Consider the following 27,860-nt stretch of genomic DNA (forward strand, 5'->3'; position numbering starts at 1 on the left):
CTTGCAATCACTTCTGTTCCAACTTTCCCCCTCCTTCCCTCCACCCCCTTCCCTAGATGGCAGGCAGTCTCATACATGTTAAACATGTTAAAGTATATCTTAAATATAATATATGAACATATTAATACAATTTTCTTGTTGCACAAGAAAAATCGGATTTAGAAAGAAGGTAAAAATAATCTGGGAAGAAACTACTTCCATTCTCAAAGAAATATTATTATACTATGTAGCAATGTTTCCTTCTTCACTTCAAAATCTCCAGTGACAGGGAACTATCACTCTCAAAGAAATCTTTTGCCTTAGGAGGCAATGAGTTCCCCAAGCTGATCCCTATCCCAGAAAGCAGATTACCCCCCCCCAAAAAAAAGAAACCTAATGAATCCTCTTTGGGTCCCAAACAAAAGGCTTCATTTCCTGAATTAGCCCAAGGAGTTCCTTCTTGCCTGGTGGCTGATACACGAACAGGCGGGGTCTCAGAGGACTGACCAGAGATTTTTGTTCTGTCCTGAGAGACCTAGAAACTCTCTTTTATCTGATCTCACAGCACCATCCTCCTGCCAGGGACTGTGCCCAGTAGTCTCCCACCAGAACGACATACTAAAGATGGTACCCATGGAAGAAACCAAAGTACAAATGTATTCCTCTCCTCTTAATAAACAGCAACAGCCTGAAAGCAAACCCAGATGGCTAACATGTGGGGACTGCGGTTCCTTAATATAATGGAGTATTACTGGGCTATTCAAATAAGAAAGATAATGAAAAAAAGACACGGGGGGAATAAAAATGAAGGGATGCAGTGTAAAGAAAGTAGAGGTGAAACATACATGGATGCTAATCATGTTAACAACGACAAAATACAAAATACACAAAGGAAAACTAATTCAGTAAGGGGAAGAAGCTCACTGATATTTTAGTAAAGTTAATAGACACATTTAAAAGAATTTTTAGGAGTTCATGCATAATTCCCAAAAACTTTAATTTTTGTCTCTGTATTCTGTATCTGAATTGCTAAATTACTATGCTTAGAATAAATTAAAAGGCAAAAATAAATGTAGTGCTGTACCCCACAGTTTAGCACCTAATTGTAATATTTTTGGTGTTCTCAATCACGAATTCCTGGTTCTGCCTCTACCTGCCACATTGAAAGCCCCCTAAAAACAGGTGAGATGCTCTCATAGCACAGAGAAACAAGTTTGGGATTGAGTCCCAGAACTCCAACAGTCATTTACATTTCAAATAAGTGGCTAGAGGTGGTCCTCTGAATAGTGCTGGGTCTGGAATCTGGAAGTTTGTTGTTGTTCAATTGTGCCCGACTCTTTGTGACCCTATTTGGGGGTTTTCTTGGCAAAGAAAATAGCTTTGCTATTTCTCTCCAACTCGTTTTACAGATGAGGAAGCTGAAGCAAACAGAGTTAAGTGACTTGCCCAGAGCCACACGGCTAGCTTCTGAGTCTGGATTTGAACCAGGTCTTCCTGACTCCAAGCCCAATGCTCCATCCACTGCATCATCAAATCAGAAAGACCAGAATTCAAATCTGATCTCCAATGCATTGTGACCCTGGAACGTTTCAGTTTCCCCAAGTGTCAAATGGGAGTCAGTAACATCTACCTCTCAGAGTCGTTATGGGGATTAAATGAGATAGTTGTAAAGTACTTAGCATACAGTAGGTGCTGTATAAGTGCTTATTCTCTTTCCCTTTCAAATAGTCACATTCTCTGAGTCTTCCTTTAGTTTAGAGATGACTCTTTGGGGATGACAGAATGTGAGGGGAATCCTATCCAGAAAGAACCCCCAGATCCTATTTGCATCAAGAAACTTAACCCTATGACTCTAACTCAAATTTCTAGGAAGGAAGCTACACCGAAGGGCTGTATAGGGAGACGGAGATGCAAAGCTGGGTTGGCAAAGTACCCTTTTTTGAAATCACCAACTCCAAAGCAGAGATGTGGGTCTGGCTGTGGGTCCAGTTCTCACCTCTGGATGACCTTGGCTAATGCCCCTAACTGTTCTGGGCTAAAATGTCATCTCTGTAAAATGAAAATGTCTTAGGTGGCCCCCAAGCCTCCTTAAATATCTGGGTCAAAGATCCCAACAAGAGAGTGCAAAGGGGAGAGATTTGGGGAGAGGGCATGGAGGAAAGAGCAGAAAAACTGTCCTGAATCCAAACAAAAATCCTGTCGTTGGCTCTGGTATCTATTGAAAAATCAAGCTATCAAAGGAAGGGATAGGATTCAGAGAGCAAGTCCACCACTGCACTTTACAAAGGGGGAGACTGAGGATCTGAGAAATAAAAGTCACAGATATTGCCATTTGGGACTCCAAACCGTGCTCTTCCCATGACACCTCCCACTTGAGTTCTGCCATCTTAAAGCAGCTTGGTCCCACCCCCACTTTGGCCTCGATTTACCCCTCTGTGAAATGAAAATAATGGTGCTTGCCCCGTGGTGATGAGGATCAAATAGAGACAGAAAGGCTGTCAGTATGCTTTGAGTAAGTTCAAAAAGACCACAGTCATAAAATCTCTTCATTATCTGAGGCTTCACTCTCTCCTCTCCACACCTTTCCCAATTATTCCCTTAACAAGGCTCCCTCTCCTCTGGTCTCCTTAGTAATTAGTGCAGGGGCAAGAAATATCTGAGAATGCTAGGTTTAAAGTGAGAGAGCCCTTTCAAGGGCTATGGAGGGAGAGGAACGACCCCCCACATTCAGGTTTTTTAGATCCCTTCCTCATCTGGGTCCCAATTCCCTAGCATCTTGTGGATCTTGCATTACTGTCCAATGCCTGAGGTTTGGATCTCCCCCCACCCCCAAAACTCCAACCCCAAGCATAACAGCTGAACTGGTTTTTCTCCTTCCTTTGGGCTCGGGTTGGAGTCTCGGCCTTCAAGCTGCTACTTGTGCTACTGAAAGGGGGCAGGTGGAAAACTCAGGGGTGGGGGGGGCACCCAGGAGCCATTTCAGCACTGGCTGCAAACACCGACTGGGAGAGCCATCTGCACTCAGACCCTGGGGGGCCCAGAATCAGGACTCTAGAGCTTCCCTCTGACCCCAGGTTCTCTCTCTCTCTCTCTCTCTCTCTCTCTCTCTCTCTCTCTCTCTCTCTCTCTGTGTGTGTGTGTGTCCCATTGCTCATCCCACCTTCCCCACTCAGGGATAGAGGCTCTGAAAGAGAAGAAGAAGGAAAGGAAAGGAAGGAATAAGGAAAGAGAAAAGGGAGAGGAAGCCAGAATCTCAGATCTGGAGTTGTAAGGAGCCTTAGCTGCAATCTAGTCTGATTTTCTCATTTTAGAGATGGGGAAACAGAGGCCCAGACAAGGTCACGCAGGATTCCAATTCAGGCCGTGTAATTCCAAGATCAGTGCTCTTTTCTTTGCATTAATGAGAAAGAAGAAGGAGGGAATGAAGAAAGAGAGGAAAGGGAAGAGAAAGGAACAGAAGTGAAGAATGAAGGGGAAAAAGGCAAAGGGAGGGGAAGAGACCAAGGGTGCTGATGTTTTCCCTGGCAGCTCAGGCTCCTCCCTTGCTTAAAGGTGAGTGCCAACACTGCAAACAGGTAATGGGAAATGTAAGCAAGGAGGTGGGAGGAGGGAGGAGAGGTGAAGCAGGTGAACTGATGTCTGTATTGGACCTGAGACAGCCGCCGGCCTCCTTAACCACCGACTCCTCTTGGCTACTGGTGTTCTGGGCTCAGGTGGGCCCGATGGCTTTCTCCTACCCCATCTGTGAAAAGGCTGGTTCTCTCTCTCTCTCTCTCTCTCTCTCTCTCTCTCTCTCTCTCTCTCTCTCTCTCTCTCTCTCTCTCTCTTCTCATTTCCTCTCCCTGGCAAGCTTAAAACAACCACCCAGATTGGGGTCACTTCCCACTGTCTGCCCACTCACCCCTCCCACAGAACTCTGCCTTGTAACAAAGTATGGCTAAGTAAAACCAATCAATACATGTCAGGTCTGACCGACGGGCCCTTTCCTAACCTGCATGCAGAGAGCACCGCTCTTAGCCACGAGGAGGCCACGGGGCGTCCTGCCGTCTCTGAACATTGTTCTCTGGGCCGATTTTCCTGTCTAGCACTGATCCCTGCCCGGCTGCACATACAGGGCTGTGTCAAGGCTCAATCAGATAACACAGGACCTGAAAATGCTTTGTGTCTGAAAAAGCCCTTCAGAGGGATGAGCAGCTACCAGCTCCATCATCAGGCCACTTTTCAGATCATGGGATCTAGATTTTGGGACACTGAGTCCAATCTCATTTGACAAGTGAGGAAATTGAGGAAACCACCATCCAAGGTCCAGGTTTGAGCAGAGCCTTGTTCTTACCGAGCACAGAGAGGGAGGCTCAAAAATGTTAAATATTTAATTCTCATTTGGGGGGCCTCAGTTTCCCTTGCTGTAAAATGAAAAGATTGGACTTAATTGGTGCTTTAGTTTTTGTTAGCACATGCCATCATTAATAAAAAGTTGCTGGGTACCTATTGTGTGCCACGCATTCTGCCAGGTGCTTAACATTAACAACTCGGGGGAGATGTCAGAGTATAGTGAAGAGAAATGCAGGATTTGTGATTAGGAGACCTGGATTAAAATCCTTGCTCTGCTACTTTTCCCTTCCTCCCTTCTTTGGGAGTCCCCTCCTCCGTGAAAGGGATGGGTGAGTGGCAGTAAACCAGATGACCATAAGCCTCCCCACCGCCAGCTCTGTACTATGGAGTCCCTGAACTGTCACCATTCTGATATAGTCACAAACAAAAGGAAAATTAATTGGGCTAATTATAAGACTCCTATTTCCCAGCTCTTGAAACTCTACTCCAGAGAAATCAAGGGCCTGGCTATTAGAGTCTCTCTGGTGTCATAAATCTTAGCCCCTGGGAGTAAAGAACAATGCAGGGCAGGGGGAGATGGGTGGGGGAACGAGACAAGCTGCCCTTTGGCAGGTACTGGCGGGGCCTGGTGCCCGAAGTGCTTCCCATGCCAAAGATCATCGGGATACCCCGGCATGGGGTTCACCTGCCTGGGTGCCATCTGCTGCCAGCAACTCTCTCTACGTCCCCACAGATTCTCCCTGACTGCCTCTGTCGGGGCCGGGGATGGGAGCTCCATCCTTCCCAGGCAGAGGTGGCCTTTTTAAAACAGACTTAAATTTAAAGAATGCAAATCGATGGTAGTGACCAACCGTGACTCAAGGGGGGCAAATAACGAAGCCCGCTGCCCCTTTCCTGCCAAATGAGATGCGCTCAGGCCACGGAATAGAAAACAGAAAGATTGACAGACAGATACACATATACATATACAAACTCATGCATATATACACACATATATGTGTGTATAAGAATATTTTAAAACATGTGTGTATATATAAGTAGATATACATATTTACTTATATACATACAAATATAATTATAATTATATAAATGCACAAATATATATACATATACACATGATATATATAAGTACATGTGTATATTTATAAGCAGATATACATATATAAATGCATATATTTAAGTAGATATACATGCAACTATAAATGCATGTGTATAAATAAGTAGATATACATATAAATATAAGTATATATACACACATAAATACAAGTATATACATATAAATATCAATACATATATAAATAATATCAGTACATACACATATATACATGTGTATGTGTATATATATATATATGCATGTATATAAAAGCACAGCCAATAGGAAAATTTATTTTGCTTGCCTATGTATATTTGTTATAAGAGTTTGTATCTCTCTCTCTCTCTCTCTCTCTCTCTCTCTCTCTCTTTCTCTGTCTCTGTTTCTCTCTCTCCCCCACCAGGGGTGAGAGGGATTAAAAAAAACAAATCTTGTTTTTATTTAAAATTTAAAAACACACTGTTAAGCCCAAGCTAAGATGTCAAGACAAGGTACTAGACCATAGTCTCCACTTCTGACAGGATCACACTTAGAACCAGAAAGAAGCTACAGGTCGCGTTCAGCGTCCTCATTTTACACATAAGGAAGAGGGGTGAAGTGACCCGTGAAGTGTAATGTGTTCAACTGCATTTGAACTCAGGTCTTCCTGACTTTAGCCCTGGCACTCTATCCACTTCTCTTCATAACAACAGCAATAATATCTATGCCCGTCTGAATAGTGCTTTTAAAGTTTACAGAGCACTCGTCTCACAACCACCATAAGAAATAGGTAGGACAAACATTATTCCCACTTTTCTGATGAGGAAACTGAAGCTCAGGGGTAATTTAGTAACAAAGTAGAGTAACAGAATTTCCTAGCTCCTCAGAACCACAGATGGGGACTTGAACCATAGCTTCCAATTCAGTTTTCTCATGAACATGATTATCTGTTCCTAGCAGGCGCAGGGGAGGTGGGTCAGGAGCCCAAGACCCTTGGGCTGCCAATTTCTGAGCATTTTGGTTCTGAAGACTCTTCCCAGTCGCGAGGCCCGAAGTCTTCTGGCCAAAGGCACCCGCACAAGCAGTACCACCTCCAAAGCCACCTCCCCAGGGCCTTGGGAAACAGAGGCGGAGGAAATTCAGCTGGAGTGGGGTGGCCCTGGGGACTGGCCAACATTGAGGGGTGGCAGGGAATAAGGCAAAGGGCCAACGGCTAGGGTTCCTAGCACCTGGTCTGCCCTCCCCTCCCAGGACCCCCAGACAGACCTTCTATCAATCTTTTGTGTGTCTCCTGTTCCTTCTCCCTCATGGTACCGCCTTTGGCTTCCGCTGAGATTTGTAATTTGTTTCTGGTTTTGTATAAGGGCCCAATTCCCTCCGATTGCCTCTTTGTGTATCGAGCCGTTACAGGGCATATGGGGGTGGGGGAGGGACAAGGGATGGAGAACATAGACTCTGCCACCCACCTCGGGCAGCCTGGCTTCCTCCGGAGCCCTCCTTCCTTTGCTCCCTCCCAGGATGCTAATGATGGAGCCCACTGAGAGAGCAGACACGGCACAGCCATCCCAAGCTCCCTCAGAGGGGACTCCCTGTCAGGCAGTGTGCAGTCAGGACATTTCAAGCTCAAAGGGAACTTGGGTCATTAGTCGAACACTCTTGTTTTTATAGATGATGAGCTGAGTTGCTAAGAGGTTAAGTGATTTGCTCACAGTCCTCCAAGTAATGTAGCCAAGCTGGAACCCAAACAACATTTCTCTAACTCCAAATTAAGTTTCTCTTTCCACTGATGATTGCCATCCAAATCTGGGCTCTGCTGACTCTATTTCCTTTACGTGAAGTGAAGGTCAGACAATCTTTCTAAGATCCAGGATCTCATCCTGTGACCTACACCTGCCTTAGCAGGAAGCAAAGATGGGTGGTCACAGCCCTTCCCCCAATAAGTAAATGAGCCATGGATGGGGAGTGGGGTACACCCCATCACAGAAGGCCTTCAAGTATTAGGCTGATGTTAGAGATGTCCTCAGATGACCCAAAGTTCTAACTGGTTCTAAAGCAGTATTTCCTTCCTGTTCTACAAAAGTAGCTTAAACACAACCTATTCTACTGTCACGTATCTCTCCCTATTCCAAAACATCGTCAACTCTATCCGACTTGGGGTAAAATCCCTATCCTTTTCGTCTTTCTCTATAAGATGGAGGTTGCGATCGCTAAGGTCCATTTCAGCTCCAAATCTACTGCAGTTCCTCTGAAAAGCAAACACATCATTGCCAGGGCAGAGGTGGGCTTTTTGCTTATTTAAAGGAAGGGAGGCAATTCATTTTCACCTTTTAAAAAATGCACATTACCGGCATTGGCTAGGGAACCATAAATCATCGGAAATAAGCTTGTTCGTGGAAAGGTATTTATGTGTGTGAAGTAATAATGGGGATGTGGGAAAAGAAGGATGGGGATATGAAAGAGTCAAAAGGGGAAATATCTATCAGTGCTGCAGGATGGCGTCTTGGGGACGCCGTGCACCCCTCAAATAAAGCACATCGATAAGTATCAGCTCTTTCCAGTGTCCTTCACTAGAGATGTATCCCCCTCTCCATCCATGGCTCATTTACTTATAGAGGGAAAGGCTGTGACCACCCATCTTTACTTGAATGACCAATTAAAACTGGGCACTGCACTTGGAATAATTAATAGGCTGAGCATCTGTTAAACAATTAGGGGAGGCTTTGCCACTCTGCCTGAGCTGGAATCCAGTCTACTTGTATAATGGTACTAATGGAGCCCCGGATCGAAGGGAGATGTAATTGGTCGGAACATTGCTTCTTTAAAGGTACTGCAGACTCCGAATAAACAGAGGCAGTTGGGGGAGAAAGATAATTTTGCTTTTCTCCTGTGGTGGGTGAAGACAGTTGTACAGCTGCAGAGATTCAGGGCTGGCTGTTAAAAGGAACTTGGCTCTGGAAACTTCAGCAAGTAAATCCCGGGGCAGGAGATAGGAAGAGCCCAGCTTTTCCTCTGGATTAGGAGAAAGACTCCCTGCTTTCAAGTCATCTTGTTCACACTTATTTTGGCAATGCTGTATAATATAGTCAGTAGGATGCTATCTGATAGTGCTCCTTCCTCCCAAATCATGTTACCTAAGTTACATTTATTTGTATTCCTTTTTCCCTTTCATATATACTCATCTATATCCTCGTCTTCCACGTTAGAATGTAGGCTCATTGAAAATAGGGGTTGTTTAATTCATCTTTGCACCCCCAGCACCTGCTCCAGTACCTGGCACACAGTAGCACTTAATAAATGCCTCTTGATTCCACTATTGAACTGTGAGCTCCCAACAGACAGGGTTTGATTTATTCTTTCCTTTGTTATTATCTTAGTCATTTTTCAATCATGTTCCACTCTTTGTTGATCCCTTTTGGGATTTTCTTGGCAAAGATGCTGGAGTGATTTGTTACTTTCTTCTCCAGCCTGTTTTACAGATAAGGAAACTGAAGTAAACAGGATGAAGTGACTTGCTTAGGATCACACAGGTGTCTGAGGCTGGATTTGAACTCATGGAAGATGCTTATATCTGACTTCAGACCTAGTACTCTAAACACTGAGCCATCAATCCACCAAATCCACCAATCCACCAGAAATCCACATTTATAAAGCCTGTCAAAGGAGTAAAGGGGTATCAGTCATTCCCTTCTGTCTATCTGCTATAAAGCCTTACTCACCATGGAGAGGTAGGTGAGGAAGGTCGGGTTCCCCTGGATGGGCTGGTACAGCTGGAGGTAAATTATAGATGAACATATCATCAGTGTATACAGAACTCTGGGCACATTAGCCCCCCAAATGTTTCCATATCCATTCTCAGAAACGAGCTTTCTGCACGGGAGGTCGGACAAGGCTCACTGCCCCAAATACACAGTCAATAAACATTTTTAAAGTGTCTAGTATGGGCCAGGCACTGTGCTAAGCACTGGGGCTAGAAAGAGGCAAAGGGCAACTTGCTCTCGAGAACTCAGCTAATGGGGGAGGTAACATGCAAACTGCTATGAACAAATAAGACGGATAAAGCATCCATGGGAGATGATCAACAGGAAGGAAACGAGGAAAAACTTTGTGTAGAAGGTAGGATTTTAGCTGGGATTTGAAGGAAGTGAAGGAGGTCATGAGGAGGGAGAGGTTTCCAAGCAGGGGAAGGGATGGGGGCCTTGTGGAATATCTTAAGTGAGGAGGCTGATGGGTATCATGGAGTGTATGTATAAGTGGGTGTATTGGGAAAGGTTTGAATGCCAAACAGTAGATTTTTTTTATTTGATCTTGGAAGTGAGAGGGAGCCCTGGGGAATCTATTGAATGAATGAGGGGGTGACGGTTTATTCTGCTGAGTGGTGGAGGGCTACAGTGGAGACTTGTGACAGGCAGAGGGGCCAGCAGGCTATTTCAACAGTCCAGGTATAAGGTGATCAGGAAAGTGAGCCTGGGGGCGTACACTCATAAGTCCAAGGTCTGAAGCTGTAGGAGGCAGAGTGAGAAATCCATTCCAAATGTTCAAATCCAATCTAAATACTCTTATCTTGTTTGGGGAGTAAAGGCAGAGTGGGGTGACTGGAAATTCAACTAGCACTTCAGAAACCAGCAGAAACTGGGCTTTAGACCTGGAAGGAGATGATTGAGTCTAGTCTCCTCCTTTTTTACAAAAGGGCCTGAGAGGGTAAGGGGCAGACCTACAGTCACATAAGGAATCAATGGTAGGAAATGGAAGGGGCTATGACATCACAGAAGTGGCAGCCTGAGACCTCCTGCTCAACTAGTCTCTGACTAGGTACCCCCCCTCACCCCCTGCTCCAAGCTAAATGGCTAAAGACTTCAAAAGATGGGGAACTCATTACCTCTCTCAAGGCAGCCCATTCAATCTTTGGACAGCCTGATGGTTAGTTAGGAAGATTTCCCTTATATACTGAGCCAAAATCTACCTCTCTGACCCCAAATCTGGGGTTCTTTCCACTGCACTGTGTCTCCAAAACAAATGCTTTGGGTGACATTCAATTCAAAACAACCTAATTAAAGTTTCTACCAAAAATGGGAATTTCCCTGTCACCTCTGCTCTTACCAGCCTATGAGACCTTCAAGCCTCCTATGTGAGATGGACAAGAGCCAAAGAATTAAAGTGCCCACAGCTGCTGTTGCCTCAGACACAGGAGTGTCCTTGTATCAGGGAGTCTACACCTTCCTTCCTACCCAGGGCCTGGCTCTGGCCTTTCCTGCCTGCTGTATGCCTCAGACTGGATTTGTCATTTCAGTCAAAGGGAGAATGGGGTTTTTTATATCTTCACATGTGTGGCTTGCATGACCCTCCCTTCCTCAGTACACTCTCTCTCCTTCTCTCTCCTCTCTCCACTCTCTCTCTTCCCCCTCTCTCTCCTCCTCTTCCTTCTCTCTCTCTCTCTCTCTCTCTCTCTCTCTCTCTCTCTCTCTCTCTCTCCCTCTCTCTCTCTCTCTCTCCTGCAAGAACAGAGAAAGCCTTTTTAACCTGGGCTAAAAATACACGTGGCATCTCAAAAAAAATATTCACATGGGGGCAAAACACACACACACACACCCTCCCTCCTCTCAGGCACAAAAAGTCCTTCATTTGGGGATCCTGGTTGCTAAGGTCTGCTGCTGTTTGCTGCTATTTTGTCAGAGGGAAGAAGGGAGAATTGTGCTTAAATGAGGAGTTTTGTCCCTCCCGCACCCCATCCCCCATATTAATGAATAAGCATCCGCAGCCCACTAACTGCTGCTGATGGGGCTACTTGGCACCTGAGCCTGTAATTACCGTCCCTCCCCTTACGAGACTTCAGGGGAACAAACCCAGGACAGTGAGGACCTGTCTCGGGGAGGCTGGATGCTGAGCACTGAAACGTATTTCCAGCCAGGCTGACCAGAAGCCAACACACATACAGCTGACCTGGAACTCAAATACAGGGCATTTGTTGACCAAGACATACACACACACACACACACACACACACACACACACACACACACTCCAAAGTATAAAGTGTATATTTAAAAGAAAATACTGGGGCCAAGAGCACTGCTCTCATCAGATTGACGAAAAGCTGGTTCCTGGACTCCCATGGGTCCCCACCCAATCCCAAAGCACGAGGGCAGAAGGACACAGCCCTCCTGACCTCAGGGATCCCACAGGAAAAGTCCAAAAAGCCTTTTGATATGAGAGGGGGCTCCCCAGGAGCCCCCAGAGGCCTACTTTCTCCCTGGGCTATAGCTCAGGGACCCTTATTTTCCATACCACAACTGTCTTGGGGAGGCTGCTCAGCTCCATCTCAACAAGTTTTATTTGAATGAATGCGGATTCGCCATCTAATAATGTTAGGGAGATATCTGCCCTCTATAGTCTAATCTGACCATTGACAACACCTAGAACATTTCCAGAGCACTTTAAGGTTTATATATAGGACATTTTCCTCAAATCCAGCAAAGCAGGAAGGACAATTATGATTATTACCCTCATGTCATGAATGGGGAGGCTGAAACTCAGAGAAGCTTTGTCTACATTTGTTTGATTTTTCCCTCATCACAGAGCAAGTAAATATGGGAACAGAATTAGAAAACCCAGTCTTAGTGTTCTTTCAAGAGAATTCTATCATCTCCTCTGATAACTGCATTGGAAAGGGAAATAAGCAGGTCTAAGGGCCCAAGGAAGTCATTACCAATGAAGATGTCGAAAGAGAATCATGGAAGACTTCCTGGAAGAGATGGTGTAATGAAAAGCTTCTTTAACTGTGAAGCCTTATGTGAAAACATTTAGAAGATTTGCACATGTTTAACCTACATTGGATTGCTTGCTGACTAGGGAAGGAGAGTGGGAGGAAAGGAGGGAGAGGGATTTGAAACACAGGGTTTTGCAAGTGTGAATGCTGAAAAGTATCTTTGCATGTATTTTGAAAATAAAAAGTTATTAAAATTTTTTTAAATAACTGAGTCTTTGAAAAAAACAACAACAACTATGGGTCTCATGTAATCAAAGGTAGTGTTTGTGAAATTATAATTCCAACCAGTAACTGTATGATTTGTATACCTATTTTATATATTTATATATCTGGGATCATGTAAAAAGTTCTTAAGCAAAAAGAAGTCATGAGTGGAAAAAGTTTAAGAAGCCCTGGGGTAGTGGACTGAGCTTTAAAATCAGAATAGGGAAGATCTGGTCTTAAATTCCATGGCAATATTATATGATGAAGAACTGTAAATGATTTAGCTATTCTCAGCAATACAAGGATCCAAGACGATCCCAAAGGACTCATGATGAAATATACTATCTGCCTCCAGAGAAAGAACTAATACTGTTTGAATACAGTCTGAAGCACGCTATTTTTCATTTTCTTTCTTTCATTTTTTCCTTTTATTCAAGGCTTCTTATACAAAATGACTAATATGGAACTATTTTACATGATTGCACATATATAACCTGTACCTGATTGCTTACTGTCTCAAGGAGTGGAAGGAGAAGGGAGGGATAGAATTTGGAACTCAAAACCTTAAAATTAAAAAATTAACCTAAACAAACAAATTCTACTTGAGACATTTATTAGCCATGTGACTGATTAAATCACCTGATTGATCTGTTTTAGCTTCCTTATGTTTAAGGTGAGGGGATTAGACCAATGGTATCTAAATCAATATTTCTATGGACACAAGGCCTGAAGGCTGGAGGATGAAGGGTGGGGGAGATAGACCGGTCCAGTCTGGATGGACTGAATAGAGAGAATGGAGCTGAGTGTGGGATCCCAACCATCATTTTTCAATATTCCTCCTTCTAGAGTCCAATGTTTCCATTTGTAAAATGGACAAAGCTAGATGACCTCTGTAAGGGATATTGAAAGATATCATGGCATTCTGGGTATTGGATTTGGCATTAGGAAAACCTGGATTTAAAATCGGCTTCAGGCATTCTATTTGCCCTGTGGATCTGGGTAAATCCCTTAATGCCTCTCAGCCTCAGTTTCCTCATCTGTAAAATGGCAATAATAAAAACACTCTCTCCTAGAGTCATAGCACTGATATTTGAAAACTGCTCTCCAAACCTTACAGAAATACTGATCATGGAGCTACTACATGGTGTAGTAGATTAAGAAACAGCTCCAGTGTCAAGAGGACCTGAATTCGAAGATAGCCTTAAATACTTGATACTTAACTAGCCATGTGATACTGGGCAAATCACTTAATCCCAAATGCCTTGCAAAAACCTCCAGAAACAAAAGAAATGTTTGTTATTGTTAAATGACTAGCAGGAGACGGGAGGGGGCAGGGCAGGATTTTCTCCACACAATACAAGCCCTCAGTTAGACCTAGGACCATATGCAGAGAAAGCCCACCAGCAGAAATTAAAGATGCATCGGTTGTCTCCCAACATAATTCATGAGGAAATGTGTGTGTGTGTGTGTGTGTGTGTTTTTTTAAAGGAATGTACATGTATAACCAGAAAAAAATAAATTCAAAAGTTAAAAAAAAGGTTGAATAATCACATTTTGCTCCCTTCAGCAAATGAATGAGTCTTTCTACCTCCTCTCCAAGTAACAACAAGGTCAGTCATTGAGATCGCTCCCAGAGTGAATGTGTAATCTCACCCTTCAGCCTCCACCTGAAAAAAGCACTTATTGCTTCCCCCAGGTCTCCCCCAAAAGAAAAGGCACTCTCAAATCCTTACCTGTGTCTTCTCCTTCATCCTCATCATCTTCATCATCACCAGAAGATGGAGACTCTTAGAAAATAGAAAAAGGTGGAGTTGGAGGGAGGGGAAAGGAGGAGAAAGACCATTCATCACTCCAAAGCTGAGAGGGAGTTCAGCCTGGATTCCCCAGGGCTACAAGCTATTCCCAAAGCGCCGAGATAAACTTGAAAAATCAAGCATTACCCCCCCCCCCCCCCCCCTTAAAAAGGAATCCTTTATCTGTCCAATGGGAATTATGGCCTCAACTCTGATTGCCCACAAAACAAAGTCTTGGACAACAAGGTCACTGACAGAGTTCCTGTCTGAGGGAACATGGAGTCCAGTTTCCTTATAGATTTTTTTTTTTTTTAAAGAAGAGTAAGAAATGGGTGTGAGTGCATTCACTCTGCCTCTGCTTGGACACTTTCTGGGATGGACAGCTCAGTGTTGATAATACAGGTCCTTTCCACTGCTGGATGGTTGTTAGGAATGATGGTTAAAAAATGAATAATTGTGCTTCGAAAGCATTCAGTGTCATTATGACCAAGCACATAATAAGACTCCTGTCTCTGTGGTGTCTTTTTATACATTCAAAATGGTGATCTGTCTTGAGATGAGGGGGATCCAGATAATTAAAACTGCCTTAATAGCTTCTTAACATGTCTTCTCCTCCATTTATTTCATCACTTTCTTGTTTGATGAAATAATTGCTCTGCTCAAAAATCTTCCAGGGCTCCCACCTGCCTTCCCCAGCATTCAAAGCCTACCACTAGTAAAAAGAATTCTTCCCTTTACACATAGTGTGATCCAGCCCCAAACTGGAGCCTTTGTACCTCCCAGAGCCCACTTCCTGGGGTGTCTTCCATCTTTTTTTCTTCTGGCAAATCTCTTCTGGTCTCTTAAAGCCTAGCTCAGCATGTCTACCCCCTCCAGGAAACCCACTCACCAAGTAATAACCTCCTCTCCCTGTGAGTTATTTAACTTTGAGAGCAGATCTCTTATCTAAACTTGGTCTTCAGTACATAACAGGAGATTTATAAATGCTTTTATTTTATTTATAATCTTATTTATTTATATTTAATAATAAATATCTATAATATTTATAAATATTATTTATTATTTTATTTTGCTTATAATGTGTCAGATTCAGATCTTCTGATTTAAAGATCAGTCATCTATGGGGCTACCACAGATTATATTTCTATCTTGGGTCAGTGGAAAGAAGGGCTGAATTTTGAAGTCTGGTTTTGGAGTCTTGTTCTGTGCAAGTCTGAGCAAGTTACTTAACTTTTCTGGATCTCGGTTTCCTCATATATAAAGCAAGGGACTTGGAGCAGGGAGATGAGCTCTAAATTTATGATCCTGCCAAGCTATGGCTTTTAAGTCAGGCCACAGGCCCCCCTGTGCTAACGGCCCAGAGGAACCAAACCTAATGGCCAGGCAAACCCTGCCTGAATTCCTGCAGACCGATCCCAGCTAGGAGACTGGGGATGACATTTCCCTTCCTGAGCAGGCTCTGAAGGTGCTGAGAGGAGACACTGCCAACCCGACTCATTACCACCAGAGGTCTGGCAGGTGAGGAGGGAACCACAGTCAAGTCAACATATTTTAACTTCAAGGATCCCCTTCCTCATTCTTTCCTTTCCTCCTCCTCCCTCCAGGACCTCTCCTGAGCTTGAACCTGGTCCCCTCTGGGCTTATTGTCACTGCTAAGACCAGCCTTGTACTAATCAAGACCCCAGAATTGGATCAAGAGCGCCCAGATGTGAATCCCATCTCTATCATTTTTCTAGCTGTGTGATCTTGGGCTAGTCACTTCCATCAATCAATTAACATTTATTAAACACCTACAATGTGCCAAATACTTCTGAGGGTCAACATTTATTATGCACTAAACATAAGGGTCACCTGGAAACTCCCTTTTGCCTCTAAATGCTATGAGCCATTACAAAGGGTGTGTTCATTCCTGAGGCAATAGAGAAATATATTCATGCTCAGAATCATGGGAAAAACCCCTTTCTCCCCACCTTGCCATTCCAATTCTACAAGTCAGATGGGCTCCGAGCCCCCACTCAGTGTGTGATAAATGTGCTATATTTATATCAAAATAACAAACTCTCTTTACTTCCATTAGGAGAAGTTGGACTTTGCAAGGTTCCAACAGTGGGGATAAGCTGCAGTAAACCATTCATATCCTCACCCTATCATCTAGATCTCAGCTTCTTAAACTATCCCCTTATGTGGTCTTGTCACTGAAAATAAGAGTCGTGAAATTATTATTTACTATCATCAATTTACATTACTAGCAGTGTCAGTATACTTCTATATATTGATTACTAAAGTAAAATGTGATTTACCATCAGTAAATCAGAAAATGTTGGACTTGTATGCCTATTTTATGTATCTATATACTCAGGGTCATGTAAAAATTTCTTGGGTGAAAAAGGGTGAAAAGTGGAAAAAATTTAAGAAGCCTCCCTGCTTTAAAACAGAAGTATTAACCAGGCCTAAATAAAACACCTGAGTGTGACCTGAACCCGATTAAAATGTAATTGGCAAATATTAAACAAAATAAGTAAAAATACAATTAAAAGATAATATTACATTTTGACTCCATTTAGCGGCCCCCTGTTTTTATTTCAGTTTGACACCACTGGTTGGGTCAGTATGGTAGAGTGAAGAGTTTCCGGATCCATGCCTGTGGCCTTATTCACATCATGCTAGTCTAACTAATCAGAAGACATTTCTTTTTTTGACTGTATGACAGAGTCATTACTTTACTTTTTATATATATTTTTAAAGTTTTTATTTTCAAAACAGATGCATAGTTTTCAACATTTCACCCTTGCAAAACTTTGTGTTCCAATTTTTTTTCCCCTTTCCTCCCATCCTCTCTAGTAATCCAATATACTACATTTTAAAAAATACACATTTATGAATCATGTTGGTTAGAAGACATTTCAAAACCAGCCACTGCTCCTACCATGGATGAAATGGGAGGAAACAAGATGTCTGGGTCTTTGAGCTAAGATATGAGATCCTCCGTGTACCCAGGACCTTTCTTGGTTTCCCCAAATCTCACGGGATTCCCCTGTAAAGACCCTGCAGCCCCCAGTCCATCCCCTCTCTCTTGTCCCCAAGCCACTCCTAGGCCATCCATACTACCCATCATGTCCTGGAAAGCCCCTCTTGGCCAGTATATTTCATGGATAGATTTTTGGTACAATACATTTAGGACCAGAGGGCCATTTAAAAGCCACTGAGTCCAAACTCTTATTTCACTGATGAGGAAAACGAATCCTAGATTTGCTACAATCACACAGGTACTAAATAGCAAAGGCAAAATTCTGGCTCTCAATTCCACTGCTTTCTCTTGGAAACAGGCCAAACAGCTACTATTAACCTCATTTTACAGATAAGGAAACTGAGATGTAGAAAAGAGAAAGACTTTGCCATAAGTCACATTTAGCAAATTGGTGGCAGAACCTCGATGCATACAGGGATCTCCTTGCCCCAGGTTTGGTACCTTTCCTCCAGGTAATGTGGGTGTGTAATTCCTGACATGGAGAAGCAAGATGGGGGAAGGCTGTGGGCAAGCTCCCCCCAAAGTGACATCCCCCCAATTCCTGCTGCCCCTGCTGGGGCTTCTTCCCTTGCTCTAGCTGTAGCCCAAATACTGAACAGGGAACTGGGCAAAATCAAATAGAAGGGTGGAGTAGGAAAGGGAGAAAGATATGCGCCGATACCCTTGAGAGAGGAGCTCAAATTATCAATTTATGTTGGGGCTATTATTAACCAGAGGGAGAAAATGTCGGTGGAGGGAGTACAGGAAGGGGAGAAGAGCAAGAAGGGAGACTTAGCATTTTTTTTTTTAAATTTCATTTTATTCAGGCTAATTCCAATATACTTGGGATGGAGAGAGTCCTCTACATCCAGAGAGAAAACTATGGGGACTGAATGTGGCTCAGAACATAGTATTTTCACCATTTTTGTTGTTAGCTTGCTTTTTTTCTTTCTCATTTTTTCCCCTTTTTGATCTGACTTTTTAAATGCAGTATGATAAATGTAGAAATATGTTTGGATGGTGGAGTTGTGAACGAATCCAACCATTTTGGAGAGTAGTTTGGAACTATGCTCAAAAAGTTATCAAACTGTGCATACCCTTTGATCCAGCAGTGTTACTACTGGGATTATATCCAAGAGATTATAAAGAAGGGAAAGGGACCTGTATGTGCACGAATGTTTGTGGCAGCCCTTTTTGTAGTGGCTAGAAACTGGAAACTGAATGGATGTCCATCAGTTGGAGAATGGCTGAATAAATTGTGGTATATGAAAATTATGGAATATTACTGTTCTGTAAGAAATGACCAACAGGATGATTTCAGAAAGGCCTGGAGAGACTTACACGAACTGATGCTGAGTGAAATGAGCAGGACCAGGAGATCATTATATACTTCAACAACAATACTAGATGATGACCAGTTCTGATGGATCAGGCCATCCTCAGCAACGAGATCAACCAAATCATTTCTAATGGAGCAGTAATGAACTGAACTAGCTATACCCAGAAAAAGAACTCTGGGAGATGACTAAAAACCATTACATTGAATTCCCAATCCCTTTATTTATGCACACCTGCATTTTTGATTTCCTTCACAAGCTAATTGTACAATAATTCAGAGTCTGATTCTTTTTGTACAGCAAAATAATGTTTTGGTCATGTATACTTATTGTGTATCTAAGTTATATTTTAATATATTTAACATCTACTGGTCATCCTGACATTTAGGGGAGGGGGTGGGGGGGTAAGAGGTGAAAAATTGGAACAAGAGGTTTGGCAATTGTTAATGCTGTAAAGTTACCCATGTATATATCCTGTAAATAAAAGGCTATTAAATAAAAAAAAAAAAAAAAAAGAAATATGTTTGGAAGAATTGCATATGTTTAACCTATCTTGGATTATTTGCTACCTAGGGGAGGGGAGAGGGAGAAAAATTTGGAACACAAGATTTTGCAAAGGGGAATGTTGAAAACTGTCTTTGCATGTATATGGAAAAATAAAAAAGTTACTTTAAATTTTTTTTCACTTTACCAGCCCCATAGGATGTCCTCACTCTAAGATACTACTATTCTTCCTAATACAGTCCCTCCTTTTGACAATCTGAGCTGTCTAGTTGTCGGCTTTTTGAAGGTAGTGAGTTCTCTGTCAGAGGAGGAAGCCCATGGAGACCCCACAAAATCCTGAGGTTCTGGGATGGTGATTATCTCCCAGGTTGAGTTGTCAGTTGCTCTTCCCCAAAGTGACAGACACCTTTCCTGGCCTGCCCTTCCCTGAACACATCTTGAGGCTCTCCTGCCTTAATAATTGGGCTAAGTTAAAAGGCCCTGTGGGAATCTAATTCCTTTCTTAACCATTTAATTGATGTAACCTTGAAATGTCTGGCCAGGCCTTTGCAGGGAGCTCGATGCAAAGCAGATGTGGGAAAAGATGGACTTGGCTTGGCTGAAACAGATAGGTTTTTTAATCCAGGGGTATAATGGAATTAAACCACAGGGGCTTCTGGTTATGTTGTCAGGTAAAGGGAGAAGCCATAGGAACTGGGAGACAGGAAAAAATGGAGGTGAGAGAAGGATGGAGGGATGCTTTCCTTTTTGGGGGGTAACACAGGAGTCCACCTCTATTTTTAATTTTATTTTTTCGTTTATTTATTTATTTAGGATCAAATAGCTATGCGATTGGTTAGTTCTTCTAATGCAATTTCTATTCTCCTGTTCCTTTTTTCATTCATTCCTCAGGATAGCTTAGTGAATAGAAAGATTTATTCATCAGCAAATTCTAATTTTCTTGACACTAACTTTGTTTCTGAGTTTGGGCAAGCTCCCTTAACCCCAATCAAAGTCTCTGTTGTTTTTGTTGTTTGTTTGCTTGTTTGTTTTTTCTTTAAAATGGGGAGATGGATAAAAAGGAGCTGTAAGGTACATTCTAACTGTGACCTTTATGTTAAGGTCCTTCTCCAAGCTCTGTCTATAAATGAAATACAATCGTTTGCAGGACAATAGGTAGTAACCATGTTTACGAAATCCTTAGCTTGCAAGGCAGATTTTTTTTTTTTTTAAGACTTGGTGGGAAGAAACCACAGTGGTTCCTACCCAATTTCAGAAGTCACACTGCCAAAGGTTGGACACACCCTGAGCACCCACAGGTACTAATCTCTTCAGGTAACACTTGTTTAGTGTATTTCTCCATCAACCACAAATCCACTCCTTCAGGTATCTTATTGTTAAGGGGACCCACTGAATAATCTCTTTTGTAGAAAACAAAACTCATTTTCTCATTACAAATACTCCTGGTAAAGGAAACCGACAGACATTACTAACCTCCTCCTTTGACAAATGAAGAAATTGAGATCATTATGGAATACTAGCCCAGGGTCACACAGCCAGTTAGCACTTTCTACTGAAGCAAGAGCCCGGGACCCTGGACTCTGAGTGTGGTGCTCTTTCCAAAGTAATTCTTGCTACAACTTAGAACACTTGAAAAAAACCACTTTTCTTCCACATTCTTTTATTTGGATGCATCAACAATTCCGTGAAGAAGAAGGAAAGAAGCAGTAGGAAAAGAAAGCTCTGGTAATTGGGGTTAGGAGACTGGAATTTAAATCTCAGCTCAGCTAGAACTAGGTATATGGCTGGAGGCAAGTCTCATAACCTCCTCTGAAAATGGGGATACCTCACAGTGAGGGGAAAACACTTTCTCAGGCCTTGAAGCATAAATATAGCATGATTCATGTGTTTATGACTGGGATTCATGGATCATAACAATGAAATTCATGGAACCATAATGATTATTTCCATTTACTAGATGAGGAAGATTGCCTGTAGAGATGGGACTGAAGTATTACATGTAGAGAAGGCATGAGATGTAATGACAATTGTCTTTAAATGATAATCAGGTAATATAGTATAAGGAAAATATAGTATAATAAAATATAAGGAATATATATATATATATATATTACTTATATATAATATAAGTATATATTATATAATATATAATATAGTATAACAGGGGCATGGATTAGCTGTCTAATGAAGGTCTGGACTCAGCCAAAGCTGGAACTGTGGATAGAGTGCTGTGTTTGGAATTATGGAACCCCCAGCTAGAATTCTGCCTCAGATACTACCCAGCTGTGTGACCCTGGGCAATCTCTTACTTCAGTTTCCTCAACTGTAAAATGAGGATAATAATGGTACCTACCTCTTGGGATTGCTGTGAGATGATCATTGTCAAGGGCTTAGCCTAGCGGTGGGAGTGTATTCATAAATGCTCATTAATGCCCTTTGCTCAGAGAAAAAAGGAAGTAAGGGGAAGGGGTATCTTTAGGCTGAACAGTAGTTCAGGGGAATAGTTTCCTATCACAGGGATGAGAGGATGGAGGAGCTGGCTACCACCGTATTCTGGATGCCCAGCTTTGGTACTGGTTTGCTTAATAAGCCAGTTGATGGCAGAGTGGGGACCGAAGTCTAGTTTTAGCCTTGTCTGAAGCGGGGATGACCAGAACCTCCTCCCTTGAGGAGACACACAGCCTTGAAGGGGTGGGAGGCCCCCGATGGGCTGGACATCAGGCTCACTCTTAGAGAAGATTGGGAGACCCCACGAGAGCTGGGGTTGACTCACTCACCGGTCACTCGGATGGTAAAGTTGCAGAGAACCTCACTTGAATGCTTCTGCTGGCAGGTGTACACGCCAGAGTCATCATAAGACACATTGATGATCTTCAGCAGGTCGGGCCCAATGTGGGTCCTGTTAGTGGGGAAGATTGCCACCCCATCCTTGAACCAGGACAGCATGCGAGAGTCTTGAGCCTCACAGCCGAGCTCGATGCTCTCCCCACTTGAGAAGACCAATTCCTCCTGAGCCCTGGGGTCACTCCTCAATTGCTCTGCAGGGGAAGGAAAGCAAGAGGATAAATGCAAAATGAATGTCTACCATTCCCAGAGCATAAAACCTCCCTCAATCTTTAAAGCTCGATTCATACAAGCCCTCTGAGAAAGGGAAGCCTTCTCCCAATGGGGAATGACTTTTCCTTCAGCTGCCAGTGCCTTCCACACAGATTATCCTAAATTTATTTTTTTTTACACACACATACATATGTTCATTCGATCTATGTAACCTCAGTGTCTAACATGGAACCTGATAAATGCTTGTTCATTGATTTTGTCTTTTTACTCCCAATGTACAACATAAAGTAGGTGCTGAATAAATCTTATATAGAGAGATTTCCTGAAGATATTTGGGGAGTCATATAAAACTGATGCAGAGTGAAATGAACAGAACCAGGAGAATAATTAATACAATAACAATAACAACAATAACAATGACTAGCCATGATGAGTCAATGATAAAGCATGATGGAAGCAACAGACTCAGGATAAAGAAATAAGACATGTATATTTGGATCATGGACAACACAAGAAAATCTCTTGCTTAACTGCTTGTTTGTTTGTTAGAATTTTTTTTTTCCTATGGGGAGGAGAAAAATGGATTTTTTATTAACTGAAAAAAATCTATATCTAATCAAGGAAATCACTTCATCTCTCAGGCCTCAATTTCCTCATCTGTGAAAAAGGAGAGTGGATCAGATGATCTATAAGGTTCCTTCCAACTCTGATATTTTGGAGAAAGCATCTGGGGATGTTAAGGAGGGAAGCCAGACCTCAGAAATGAACGTTCAGTTTTCTTCCCTCTTCTTCTTTTTCTGTCTACTGGCCTCACCAGATATTATTACTCATTTATTTAATCCCCAACTAGATTTGCAGGCCAATTTTACTCACTTTCACCAAACAATATTCAGGGCTGTCCTGTGAGGACTCTGCAAAGCAGTCCCATGCTGAATGCCTGTACATACTGAAATGAACAGAATCGGGAGAGTTTCTTGGACAAAACAAAGCTGGTCTTTCTTGGTTCTAAAAAATAATTACAGTGTATTTATATTGCATCAGCTGTCTCTTCTGATTGAAAGTAATCTTTAAGAGATTATCTTATCCTCTCTGTCTATCCCAACTGCCAAGCACATAGTAGGTACTCCAGCCAAACCAGACAACCATGTCCCTTCAACCTTTGCGAGCAACCTCCATGCCTTTGCACATGGCTAGAATGGCTACTCTTGCCTGACTGACCTCCAACCTTTATTTTAAGGCACAATTACCTCCTTCAAAAAAAATCTGGATATGTTATCACTAATAGCCTTTCTCCCCTTTCTCAGACATCACTTCATATTTTGCACAGAATAGTAGGGAGGGAAGTGAGAGAAAAACCATCTATATAGCGCCTACTATGTTAAATAAGCATTTATATGGCACTAAGAGCTTTCTATGTTTATATCTTATCTGTGGAAGTATGCCAGAGCTGCCTCGGACCAGCTCACAAGAGTCAATTGTTAAATTTTCAGTATGAACATTTTATACTTTGGAAAGAGTTTGTAAAAGGCTATAAAATCAGGGATCCGTGAATTGTTTTGTTGATTGTTTAGACTTAACAAAGTGATGGAGAAAATCTAAAGGACACAGATTAATCTTAAAAGTGCGTAATATACATTCCCAACCTCCCCTTCCCCCAATCAGTGGTTAAATATTTGCCAGCACACCCCTGTTTATCTCCCTGTTAAGACCGCAGCTTCCCTCCCTCATGGACGGCATCTTAGCCAAACTTTGACTCTCCACCCCTCCTCCCCGTTTCCCTTCAGTTCCTCGCACAGTGCTGGGGGTCCTGCGGGCGTTCCACAAACTTAAATTTGTGAGGAAATACGATGAAACTTGAGTTAGTGTGTATGGGGGTGTAGTCCATAAGTAGAAGCATGGGGTCCTCACAGATGGGGGGGGTACCTAATAAAGTATGATAGGGCTAAAAAGATCTAGAAGGATTACAAGCCAAGCCAAATTCTATAACCATCAGTGCTGGAATGACTGAAAGAACCTTGGAATATACATACATGTATTTATATCTATATATAGGGAGAGAGAAAGAGAGACAGAGAGACAGAGAGAAAGAGAGAGAGACACACACACACACACACAGAGAGAGAGAGAGAGAGAGAGAGAGAGAGAGAGAGAGTTCAATATCCTCACTTTGCCTCTGGGGAAACCGAGGCCCAGGTAAGAGTAAGATCTTGAAGTTGGCAGAGAGAGAGAGAGAGTTCAATATCCTCACTTTGCCTCTGGGGAAACCGAGGCCCAGGTAAGAGTAAGATCTTGAAGTTGGCAAAGATTCAAATCCAGGATTCTTCGTACTGCCACCATGGAATCATAAAATCAAAAAGTGTGGGAGCCAGAAGGGACCTGCTTGGCCCCCTAATCAGACCCCACCAATCCCTAGGGGATGAAAGACCTGCTTCCTGGAGAGGCTACAGGGGGAAAGGTCAACCCTGGGAGACACACCTACTTCTAGCATTAGAACTTTGGGGCCTTATGCTACCATATGGAATTGCCTTGAGGGGGAAAAAAGGTAAGATTCGTAGCAGTTGCTAAAAATACTATATTGCTGGGGGTGAAAACAAAGCAAAGAATGTATAGGGCAGAACTGGTTGGGACAGGCCTGCAGCTGCGCCCAGGCAGAAGGGAGGATAGGTCTGGGATGGACTTGTTTGCCATGAGATAAAGGGCTTGGGCTAACATTGTCTCCGGGGTCCCTGGCAGCTTCCAGGAATCTCTGATTCCAGTCCCCAGAACTTTCAGTGTTCTGGGGATCCTTGCCAACATCCAAGGAGGACTCGGTTTCTCCTTCTGTAATATCGTGAAGGGAGATCTCTGAGGCTCCTGACATTCTGGGTCACTGTGAGTACATCAGGTGCTTGGGACAGAGAATAATCAATCACGAATAATCAATCACGTGTTAACTGATTAGAATCTAGTCTCTGCTAACAGTCAGCTCTGACATTCTAGGAGACAGATATATAGGAACTAAGATTGGAAACAGTGAGGGCTACATAAATGTCCCCCTCCCCCATCATTCAAAGCTCGGAGATCCTTGGCCAGAAACCTTTAGAGGGAGGAAAGGGGCTGATCCGAGGTCACATTGTGAACAATTAAACTAAAAATGTCAGAGATAGAACTTTGGAGCAAAAAATAGGGTGGGCAGCAGGAGGCTTAGAATAAGTAAAACAGGGCTCATTGGAACAGGTCTGCTGGAGAGGACCTCAGAGCCCAGAATACCTGGAAGGGCCCTTAGAATGTAGAATGTCAGAGTAGGAACAGACTTTGGACAGCAGAATGTCAGGAGGCTGGAAGGACCTTTAGGAAAGGACTTGAGATTACGGGAGCCAGAGAGATCCTTAGAACCCAGAATGGCAGGACTGGACGCCATCCTACGCCAAGAACATTTAGATCACACAGAATATAGAACATTAGAGCTGAAGGGGGGTTGGTGGTAAAGTAGAACAGAATCAACCTCCTAATTCCCAGGCAGCCACATCACTCTGGGGCGTGAGGGTGTGGACAGAGACAACACCCCAGGGAGTTGGCAGCAGCCCCGAGAAGACATCAGTCCTGCAGGGAGATTCATGGGCTTAGATCTCCTTCCAGGTATCTCTGTGGGAATTTCACTACGAAGGAGAAAGTATTTTCTCTGCCTCCTTCCTGACAGGGCTGTGCTCATCCATCAGCCAGAAGGGGTGGGTTTCAGGGCCTGGGAGGGCTCCCTGGGAAGCCTTCGTTCTGACTCAGAACTTTTCCGCCCCCCTTTTCCCCCCAAAGCCATTCTAAGTTGGAGGTGGGAGCCACCAGACTTTTCTGAGTCACTGAGGTATTCTTAGTTAAAAAAAGAGGGGGTGGGTGGGGGGTGCTGGGGCTAGGGAGACAGAAGCAACCTGCTATAAAACACCTTTTAGAACTTGAGGCGAGCTTCATGGTCTGTGGTTTTGTATAGAGGGTAGTTCCCTGTGGGCCCTCAGCTATTAATTGAGGATAATGATGGTTTTATAGGCTCCTGAGAGTAAGTGAAAGGGAAAGGGGTAGTTGGGAGTCTCAGGGGCGGGAGGCTGAGAGAAGGGACTTCAAATCCCACCCCTAGCTCCTGATTCACACCTCCTACTGCCTCCACGATAAAAGTGCTCAAGAGCTGGACCCACAGGATGAAGCTGGACACAGATCGGACCTCAGAACCAAGTTACCTCCCTTCTCACCTGAAAGAAGGGGATGAAAAGTCTCCCTTATTTCCATATCTGAAAGAACAAGGAGAGGACAGTTTGCACTGTCTAGCTTATAGGACCGTGATGACAAAACTGCTCTTGCAAACCTTAAACTTTGTATACCTGGGGAGCAGGGGCTGTGAACTTGTTTTTATAAATTATTATTCTGACAACCTATTTCATTAAAATTGGCTTCCTTTCCAATGTATTTTATTTTATACGGTTAAAAAGATGTTGAGGATGTTGAGATGAGGAGTTGGGGTTATCAGACTGCCTGTCAAAGAATATCCCCCAGATTGGAAAAAAAAAACATTAAGAACATCTAAGGGGACTGTTAGAGGGTCCAGTAAATAGAGCGTGGGACTTAGGAGGCCCTGAGTTCAAAATCTGCTCAGATACTAGCTGTGGGACTCTGGGCAAGTCATTTAACTGATAAAAAGAAGGAAAGGAAGAAAGAAGAGAAGAAGGAGAAGGAGAAATAAGATGAAGAATATGAAGGAAGTTGGGGTAAGAAGTTATTTTAAAAGTTTTTTTGGCAGGTGATATTGTGGGATCGTAGGGCAAATGGTCCCCTCTCAACCAAGCCAAGAAATCCCCCCAAACACTGGACCTGATTTCTGAAGCCCCTGCTCCTAACTCTGTGACAATCAACCTGTGTGAGACTCAGTTTCCCTATTTATTAAAAGGGGATACAAATACTTGCCTTACCACTCTCCTAAGTCCATACTTTCTCCTAGTAGACAGAGCTACTTGAAGGTCCTCCCTTTTTGTTTTTGTATTCATAGCTATCCCCCACCATTTAGCACAGTAGGCGCTTGGCACACAATAGGTACTTAATAGATGCTCATTCCTTCATTCCTACGCACAGAATGATGAGGAAATCTTTGGAAAGCTTCAAGTACTATTAATATCTGTGACTTCTTATTATAATGGTCACGCTATAGAACCTTCCAGGAGGAAGCCCGATCCCCAAAGAATTATATCCCAAAATAGCAGAGGAGGGAGTCTCAGGTCCAGGCATCCCCCTCCCCCTTTCTGCGGTCCAACCTGCCCCTTTTATCAAAAGCCCATTAGGGATTCAGGAGAACCTGGAATCCTCTGGCCCCTGGCAGAATTCTTGGCTGAGGATAGGGTCAACAAGAAAGAGGCTCATTTTCAAAACTTCAGGGGCCAAGGGGGTCTGAATAGGCCCTTTCCAAGGGCTGGGGAAAAGACCCCAGTATACATATGTAAAATTACTCTCAAGGGGGGCAGAAAAACAACTATTGTGGGAACAGGTTCTGTTTTCTCTTTTATTTATTTAAAGAATTCTCCAGCCTCCACTTACACCCTCAGGACTGAATTTCTGACATGTCAGTGTCAATAGGTATGAGAGATGCTCAGCAAGAAAGCAGACAGCTCCTTCTACCTGCCAGACACACTTTTGGTTAAATACCTATTATGTGCCAGGTAGCGCAGGGATTAAACTCATCCTTATTAACCGGTATTATTGATCACCAGCTGTGGTAATTTCCTTGTAAAGAGTTCAATGTCCATTCCATATGCTTTCCTTTTTTTTTTTTAATTAAAGGGGAGTATGTTAGAGGGAG

At 43.1% G+C, this 27,860-nt stretch overlaps 1 protein-coding gene across 12 annotated transcripts in view; it reads right to left on the reverse strand.

The window, feature by feature from the left end:
* The window catches only part of FGFR3 (fibroblast growth factor receptor 3), a 92,838-nt gene that overhangs the window by 34,725 nt on the left and 30,253 nt on the right, over nt 1-27,860 (reverse strand). For 6 of the 12 annotated variants that reach the window (XM_031943372.1, XM_031943370.1, XM_031943371.1 and 3 more), the window contains exons 3-5: nt 21,769-22,029; nt 14,084-14,137; nt 9,100-9,150 (exon numbers count right to left, since the gene is read on the reverse strand). In XM_031943372.1, coding sequence (XP_031799232.1) covers nt 9,100-9,150; nt 14,084-14,137; nt 21,769-22,029 — 366 coding nt within the window. The remainder of the gene's footprint in view (nt 1-9,099; nt 9,151-14,083; nt 14,138-21,768; nt 22,030-27,860) is intronic. The other 6 variants (XM_031943377.1, XM_031943376.1, XM_031943375.1 and 3 more) reach the window with 2 other exon arrangements.

Source organism: Sarcophilus harrisii, chromosome 6 (genome assembly GCF_902635505.1).
Source record: "Sarcophilus harrisii chromosome 6, mSarHar1.11, whole genome shotgun sequence".
Classification (NCBI taxonomy): Eukaryota; Metazoa; Chordata; class Mammalia; order Dasyuromorphia; family Dasyuridae; genus Sarcophilus; species Sarcophilus harrisii.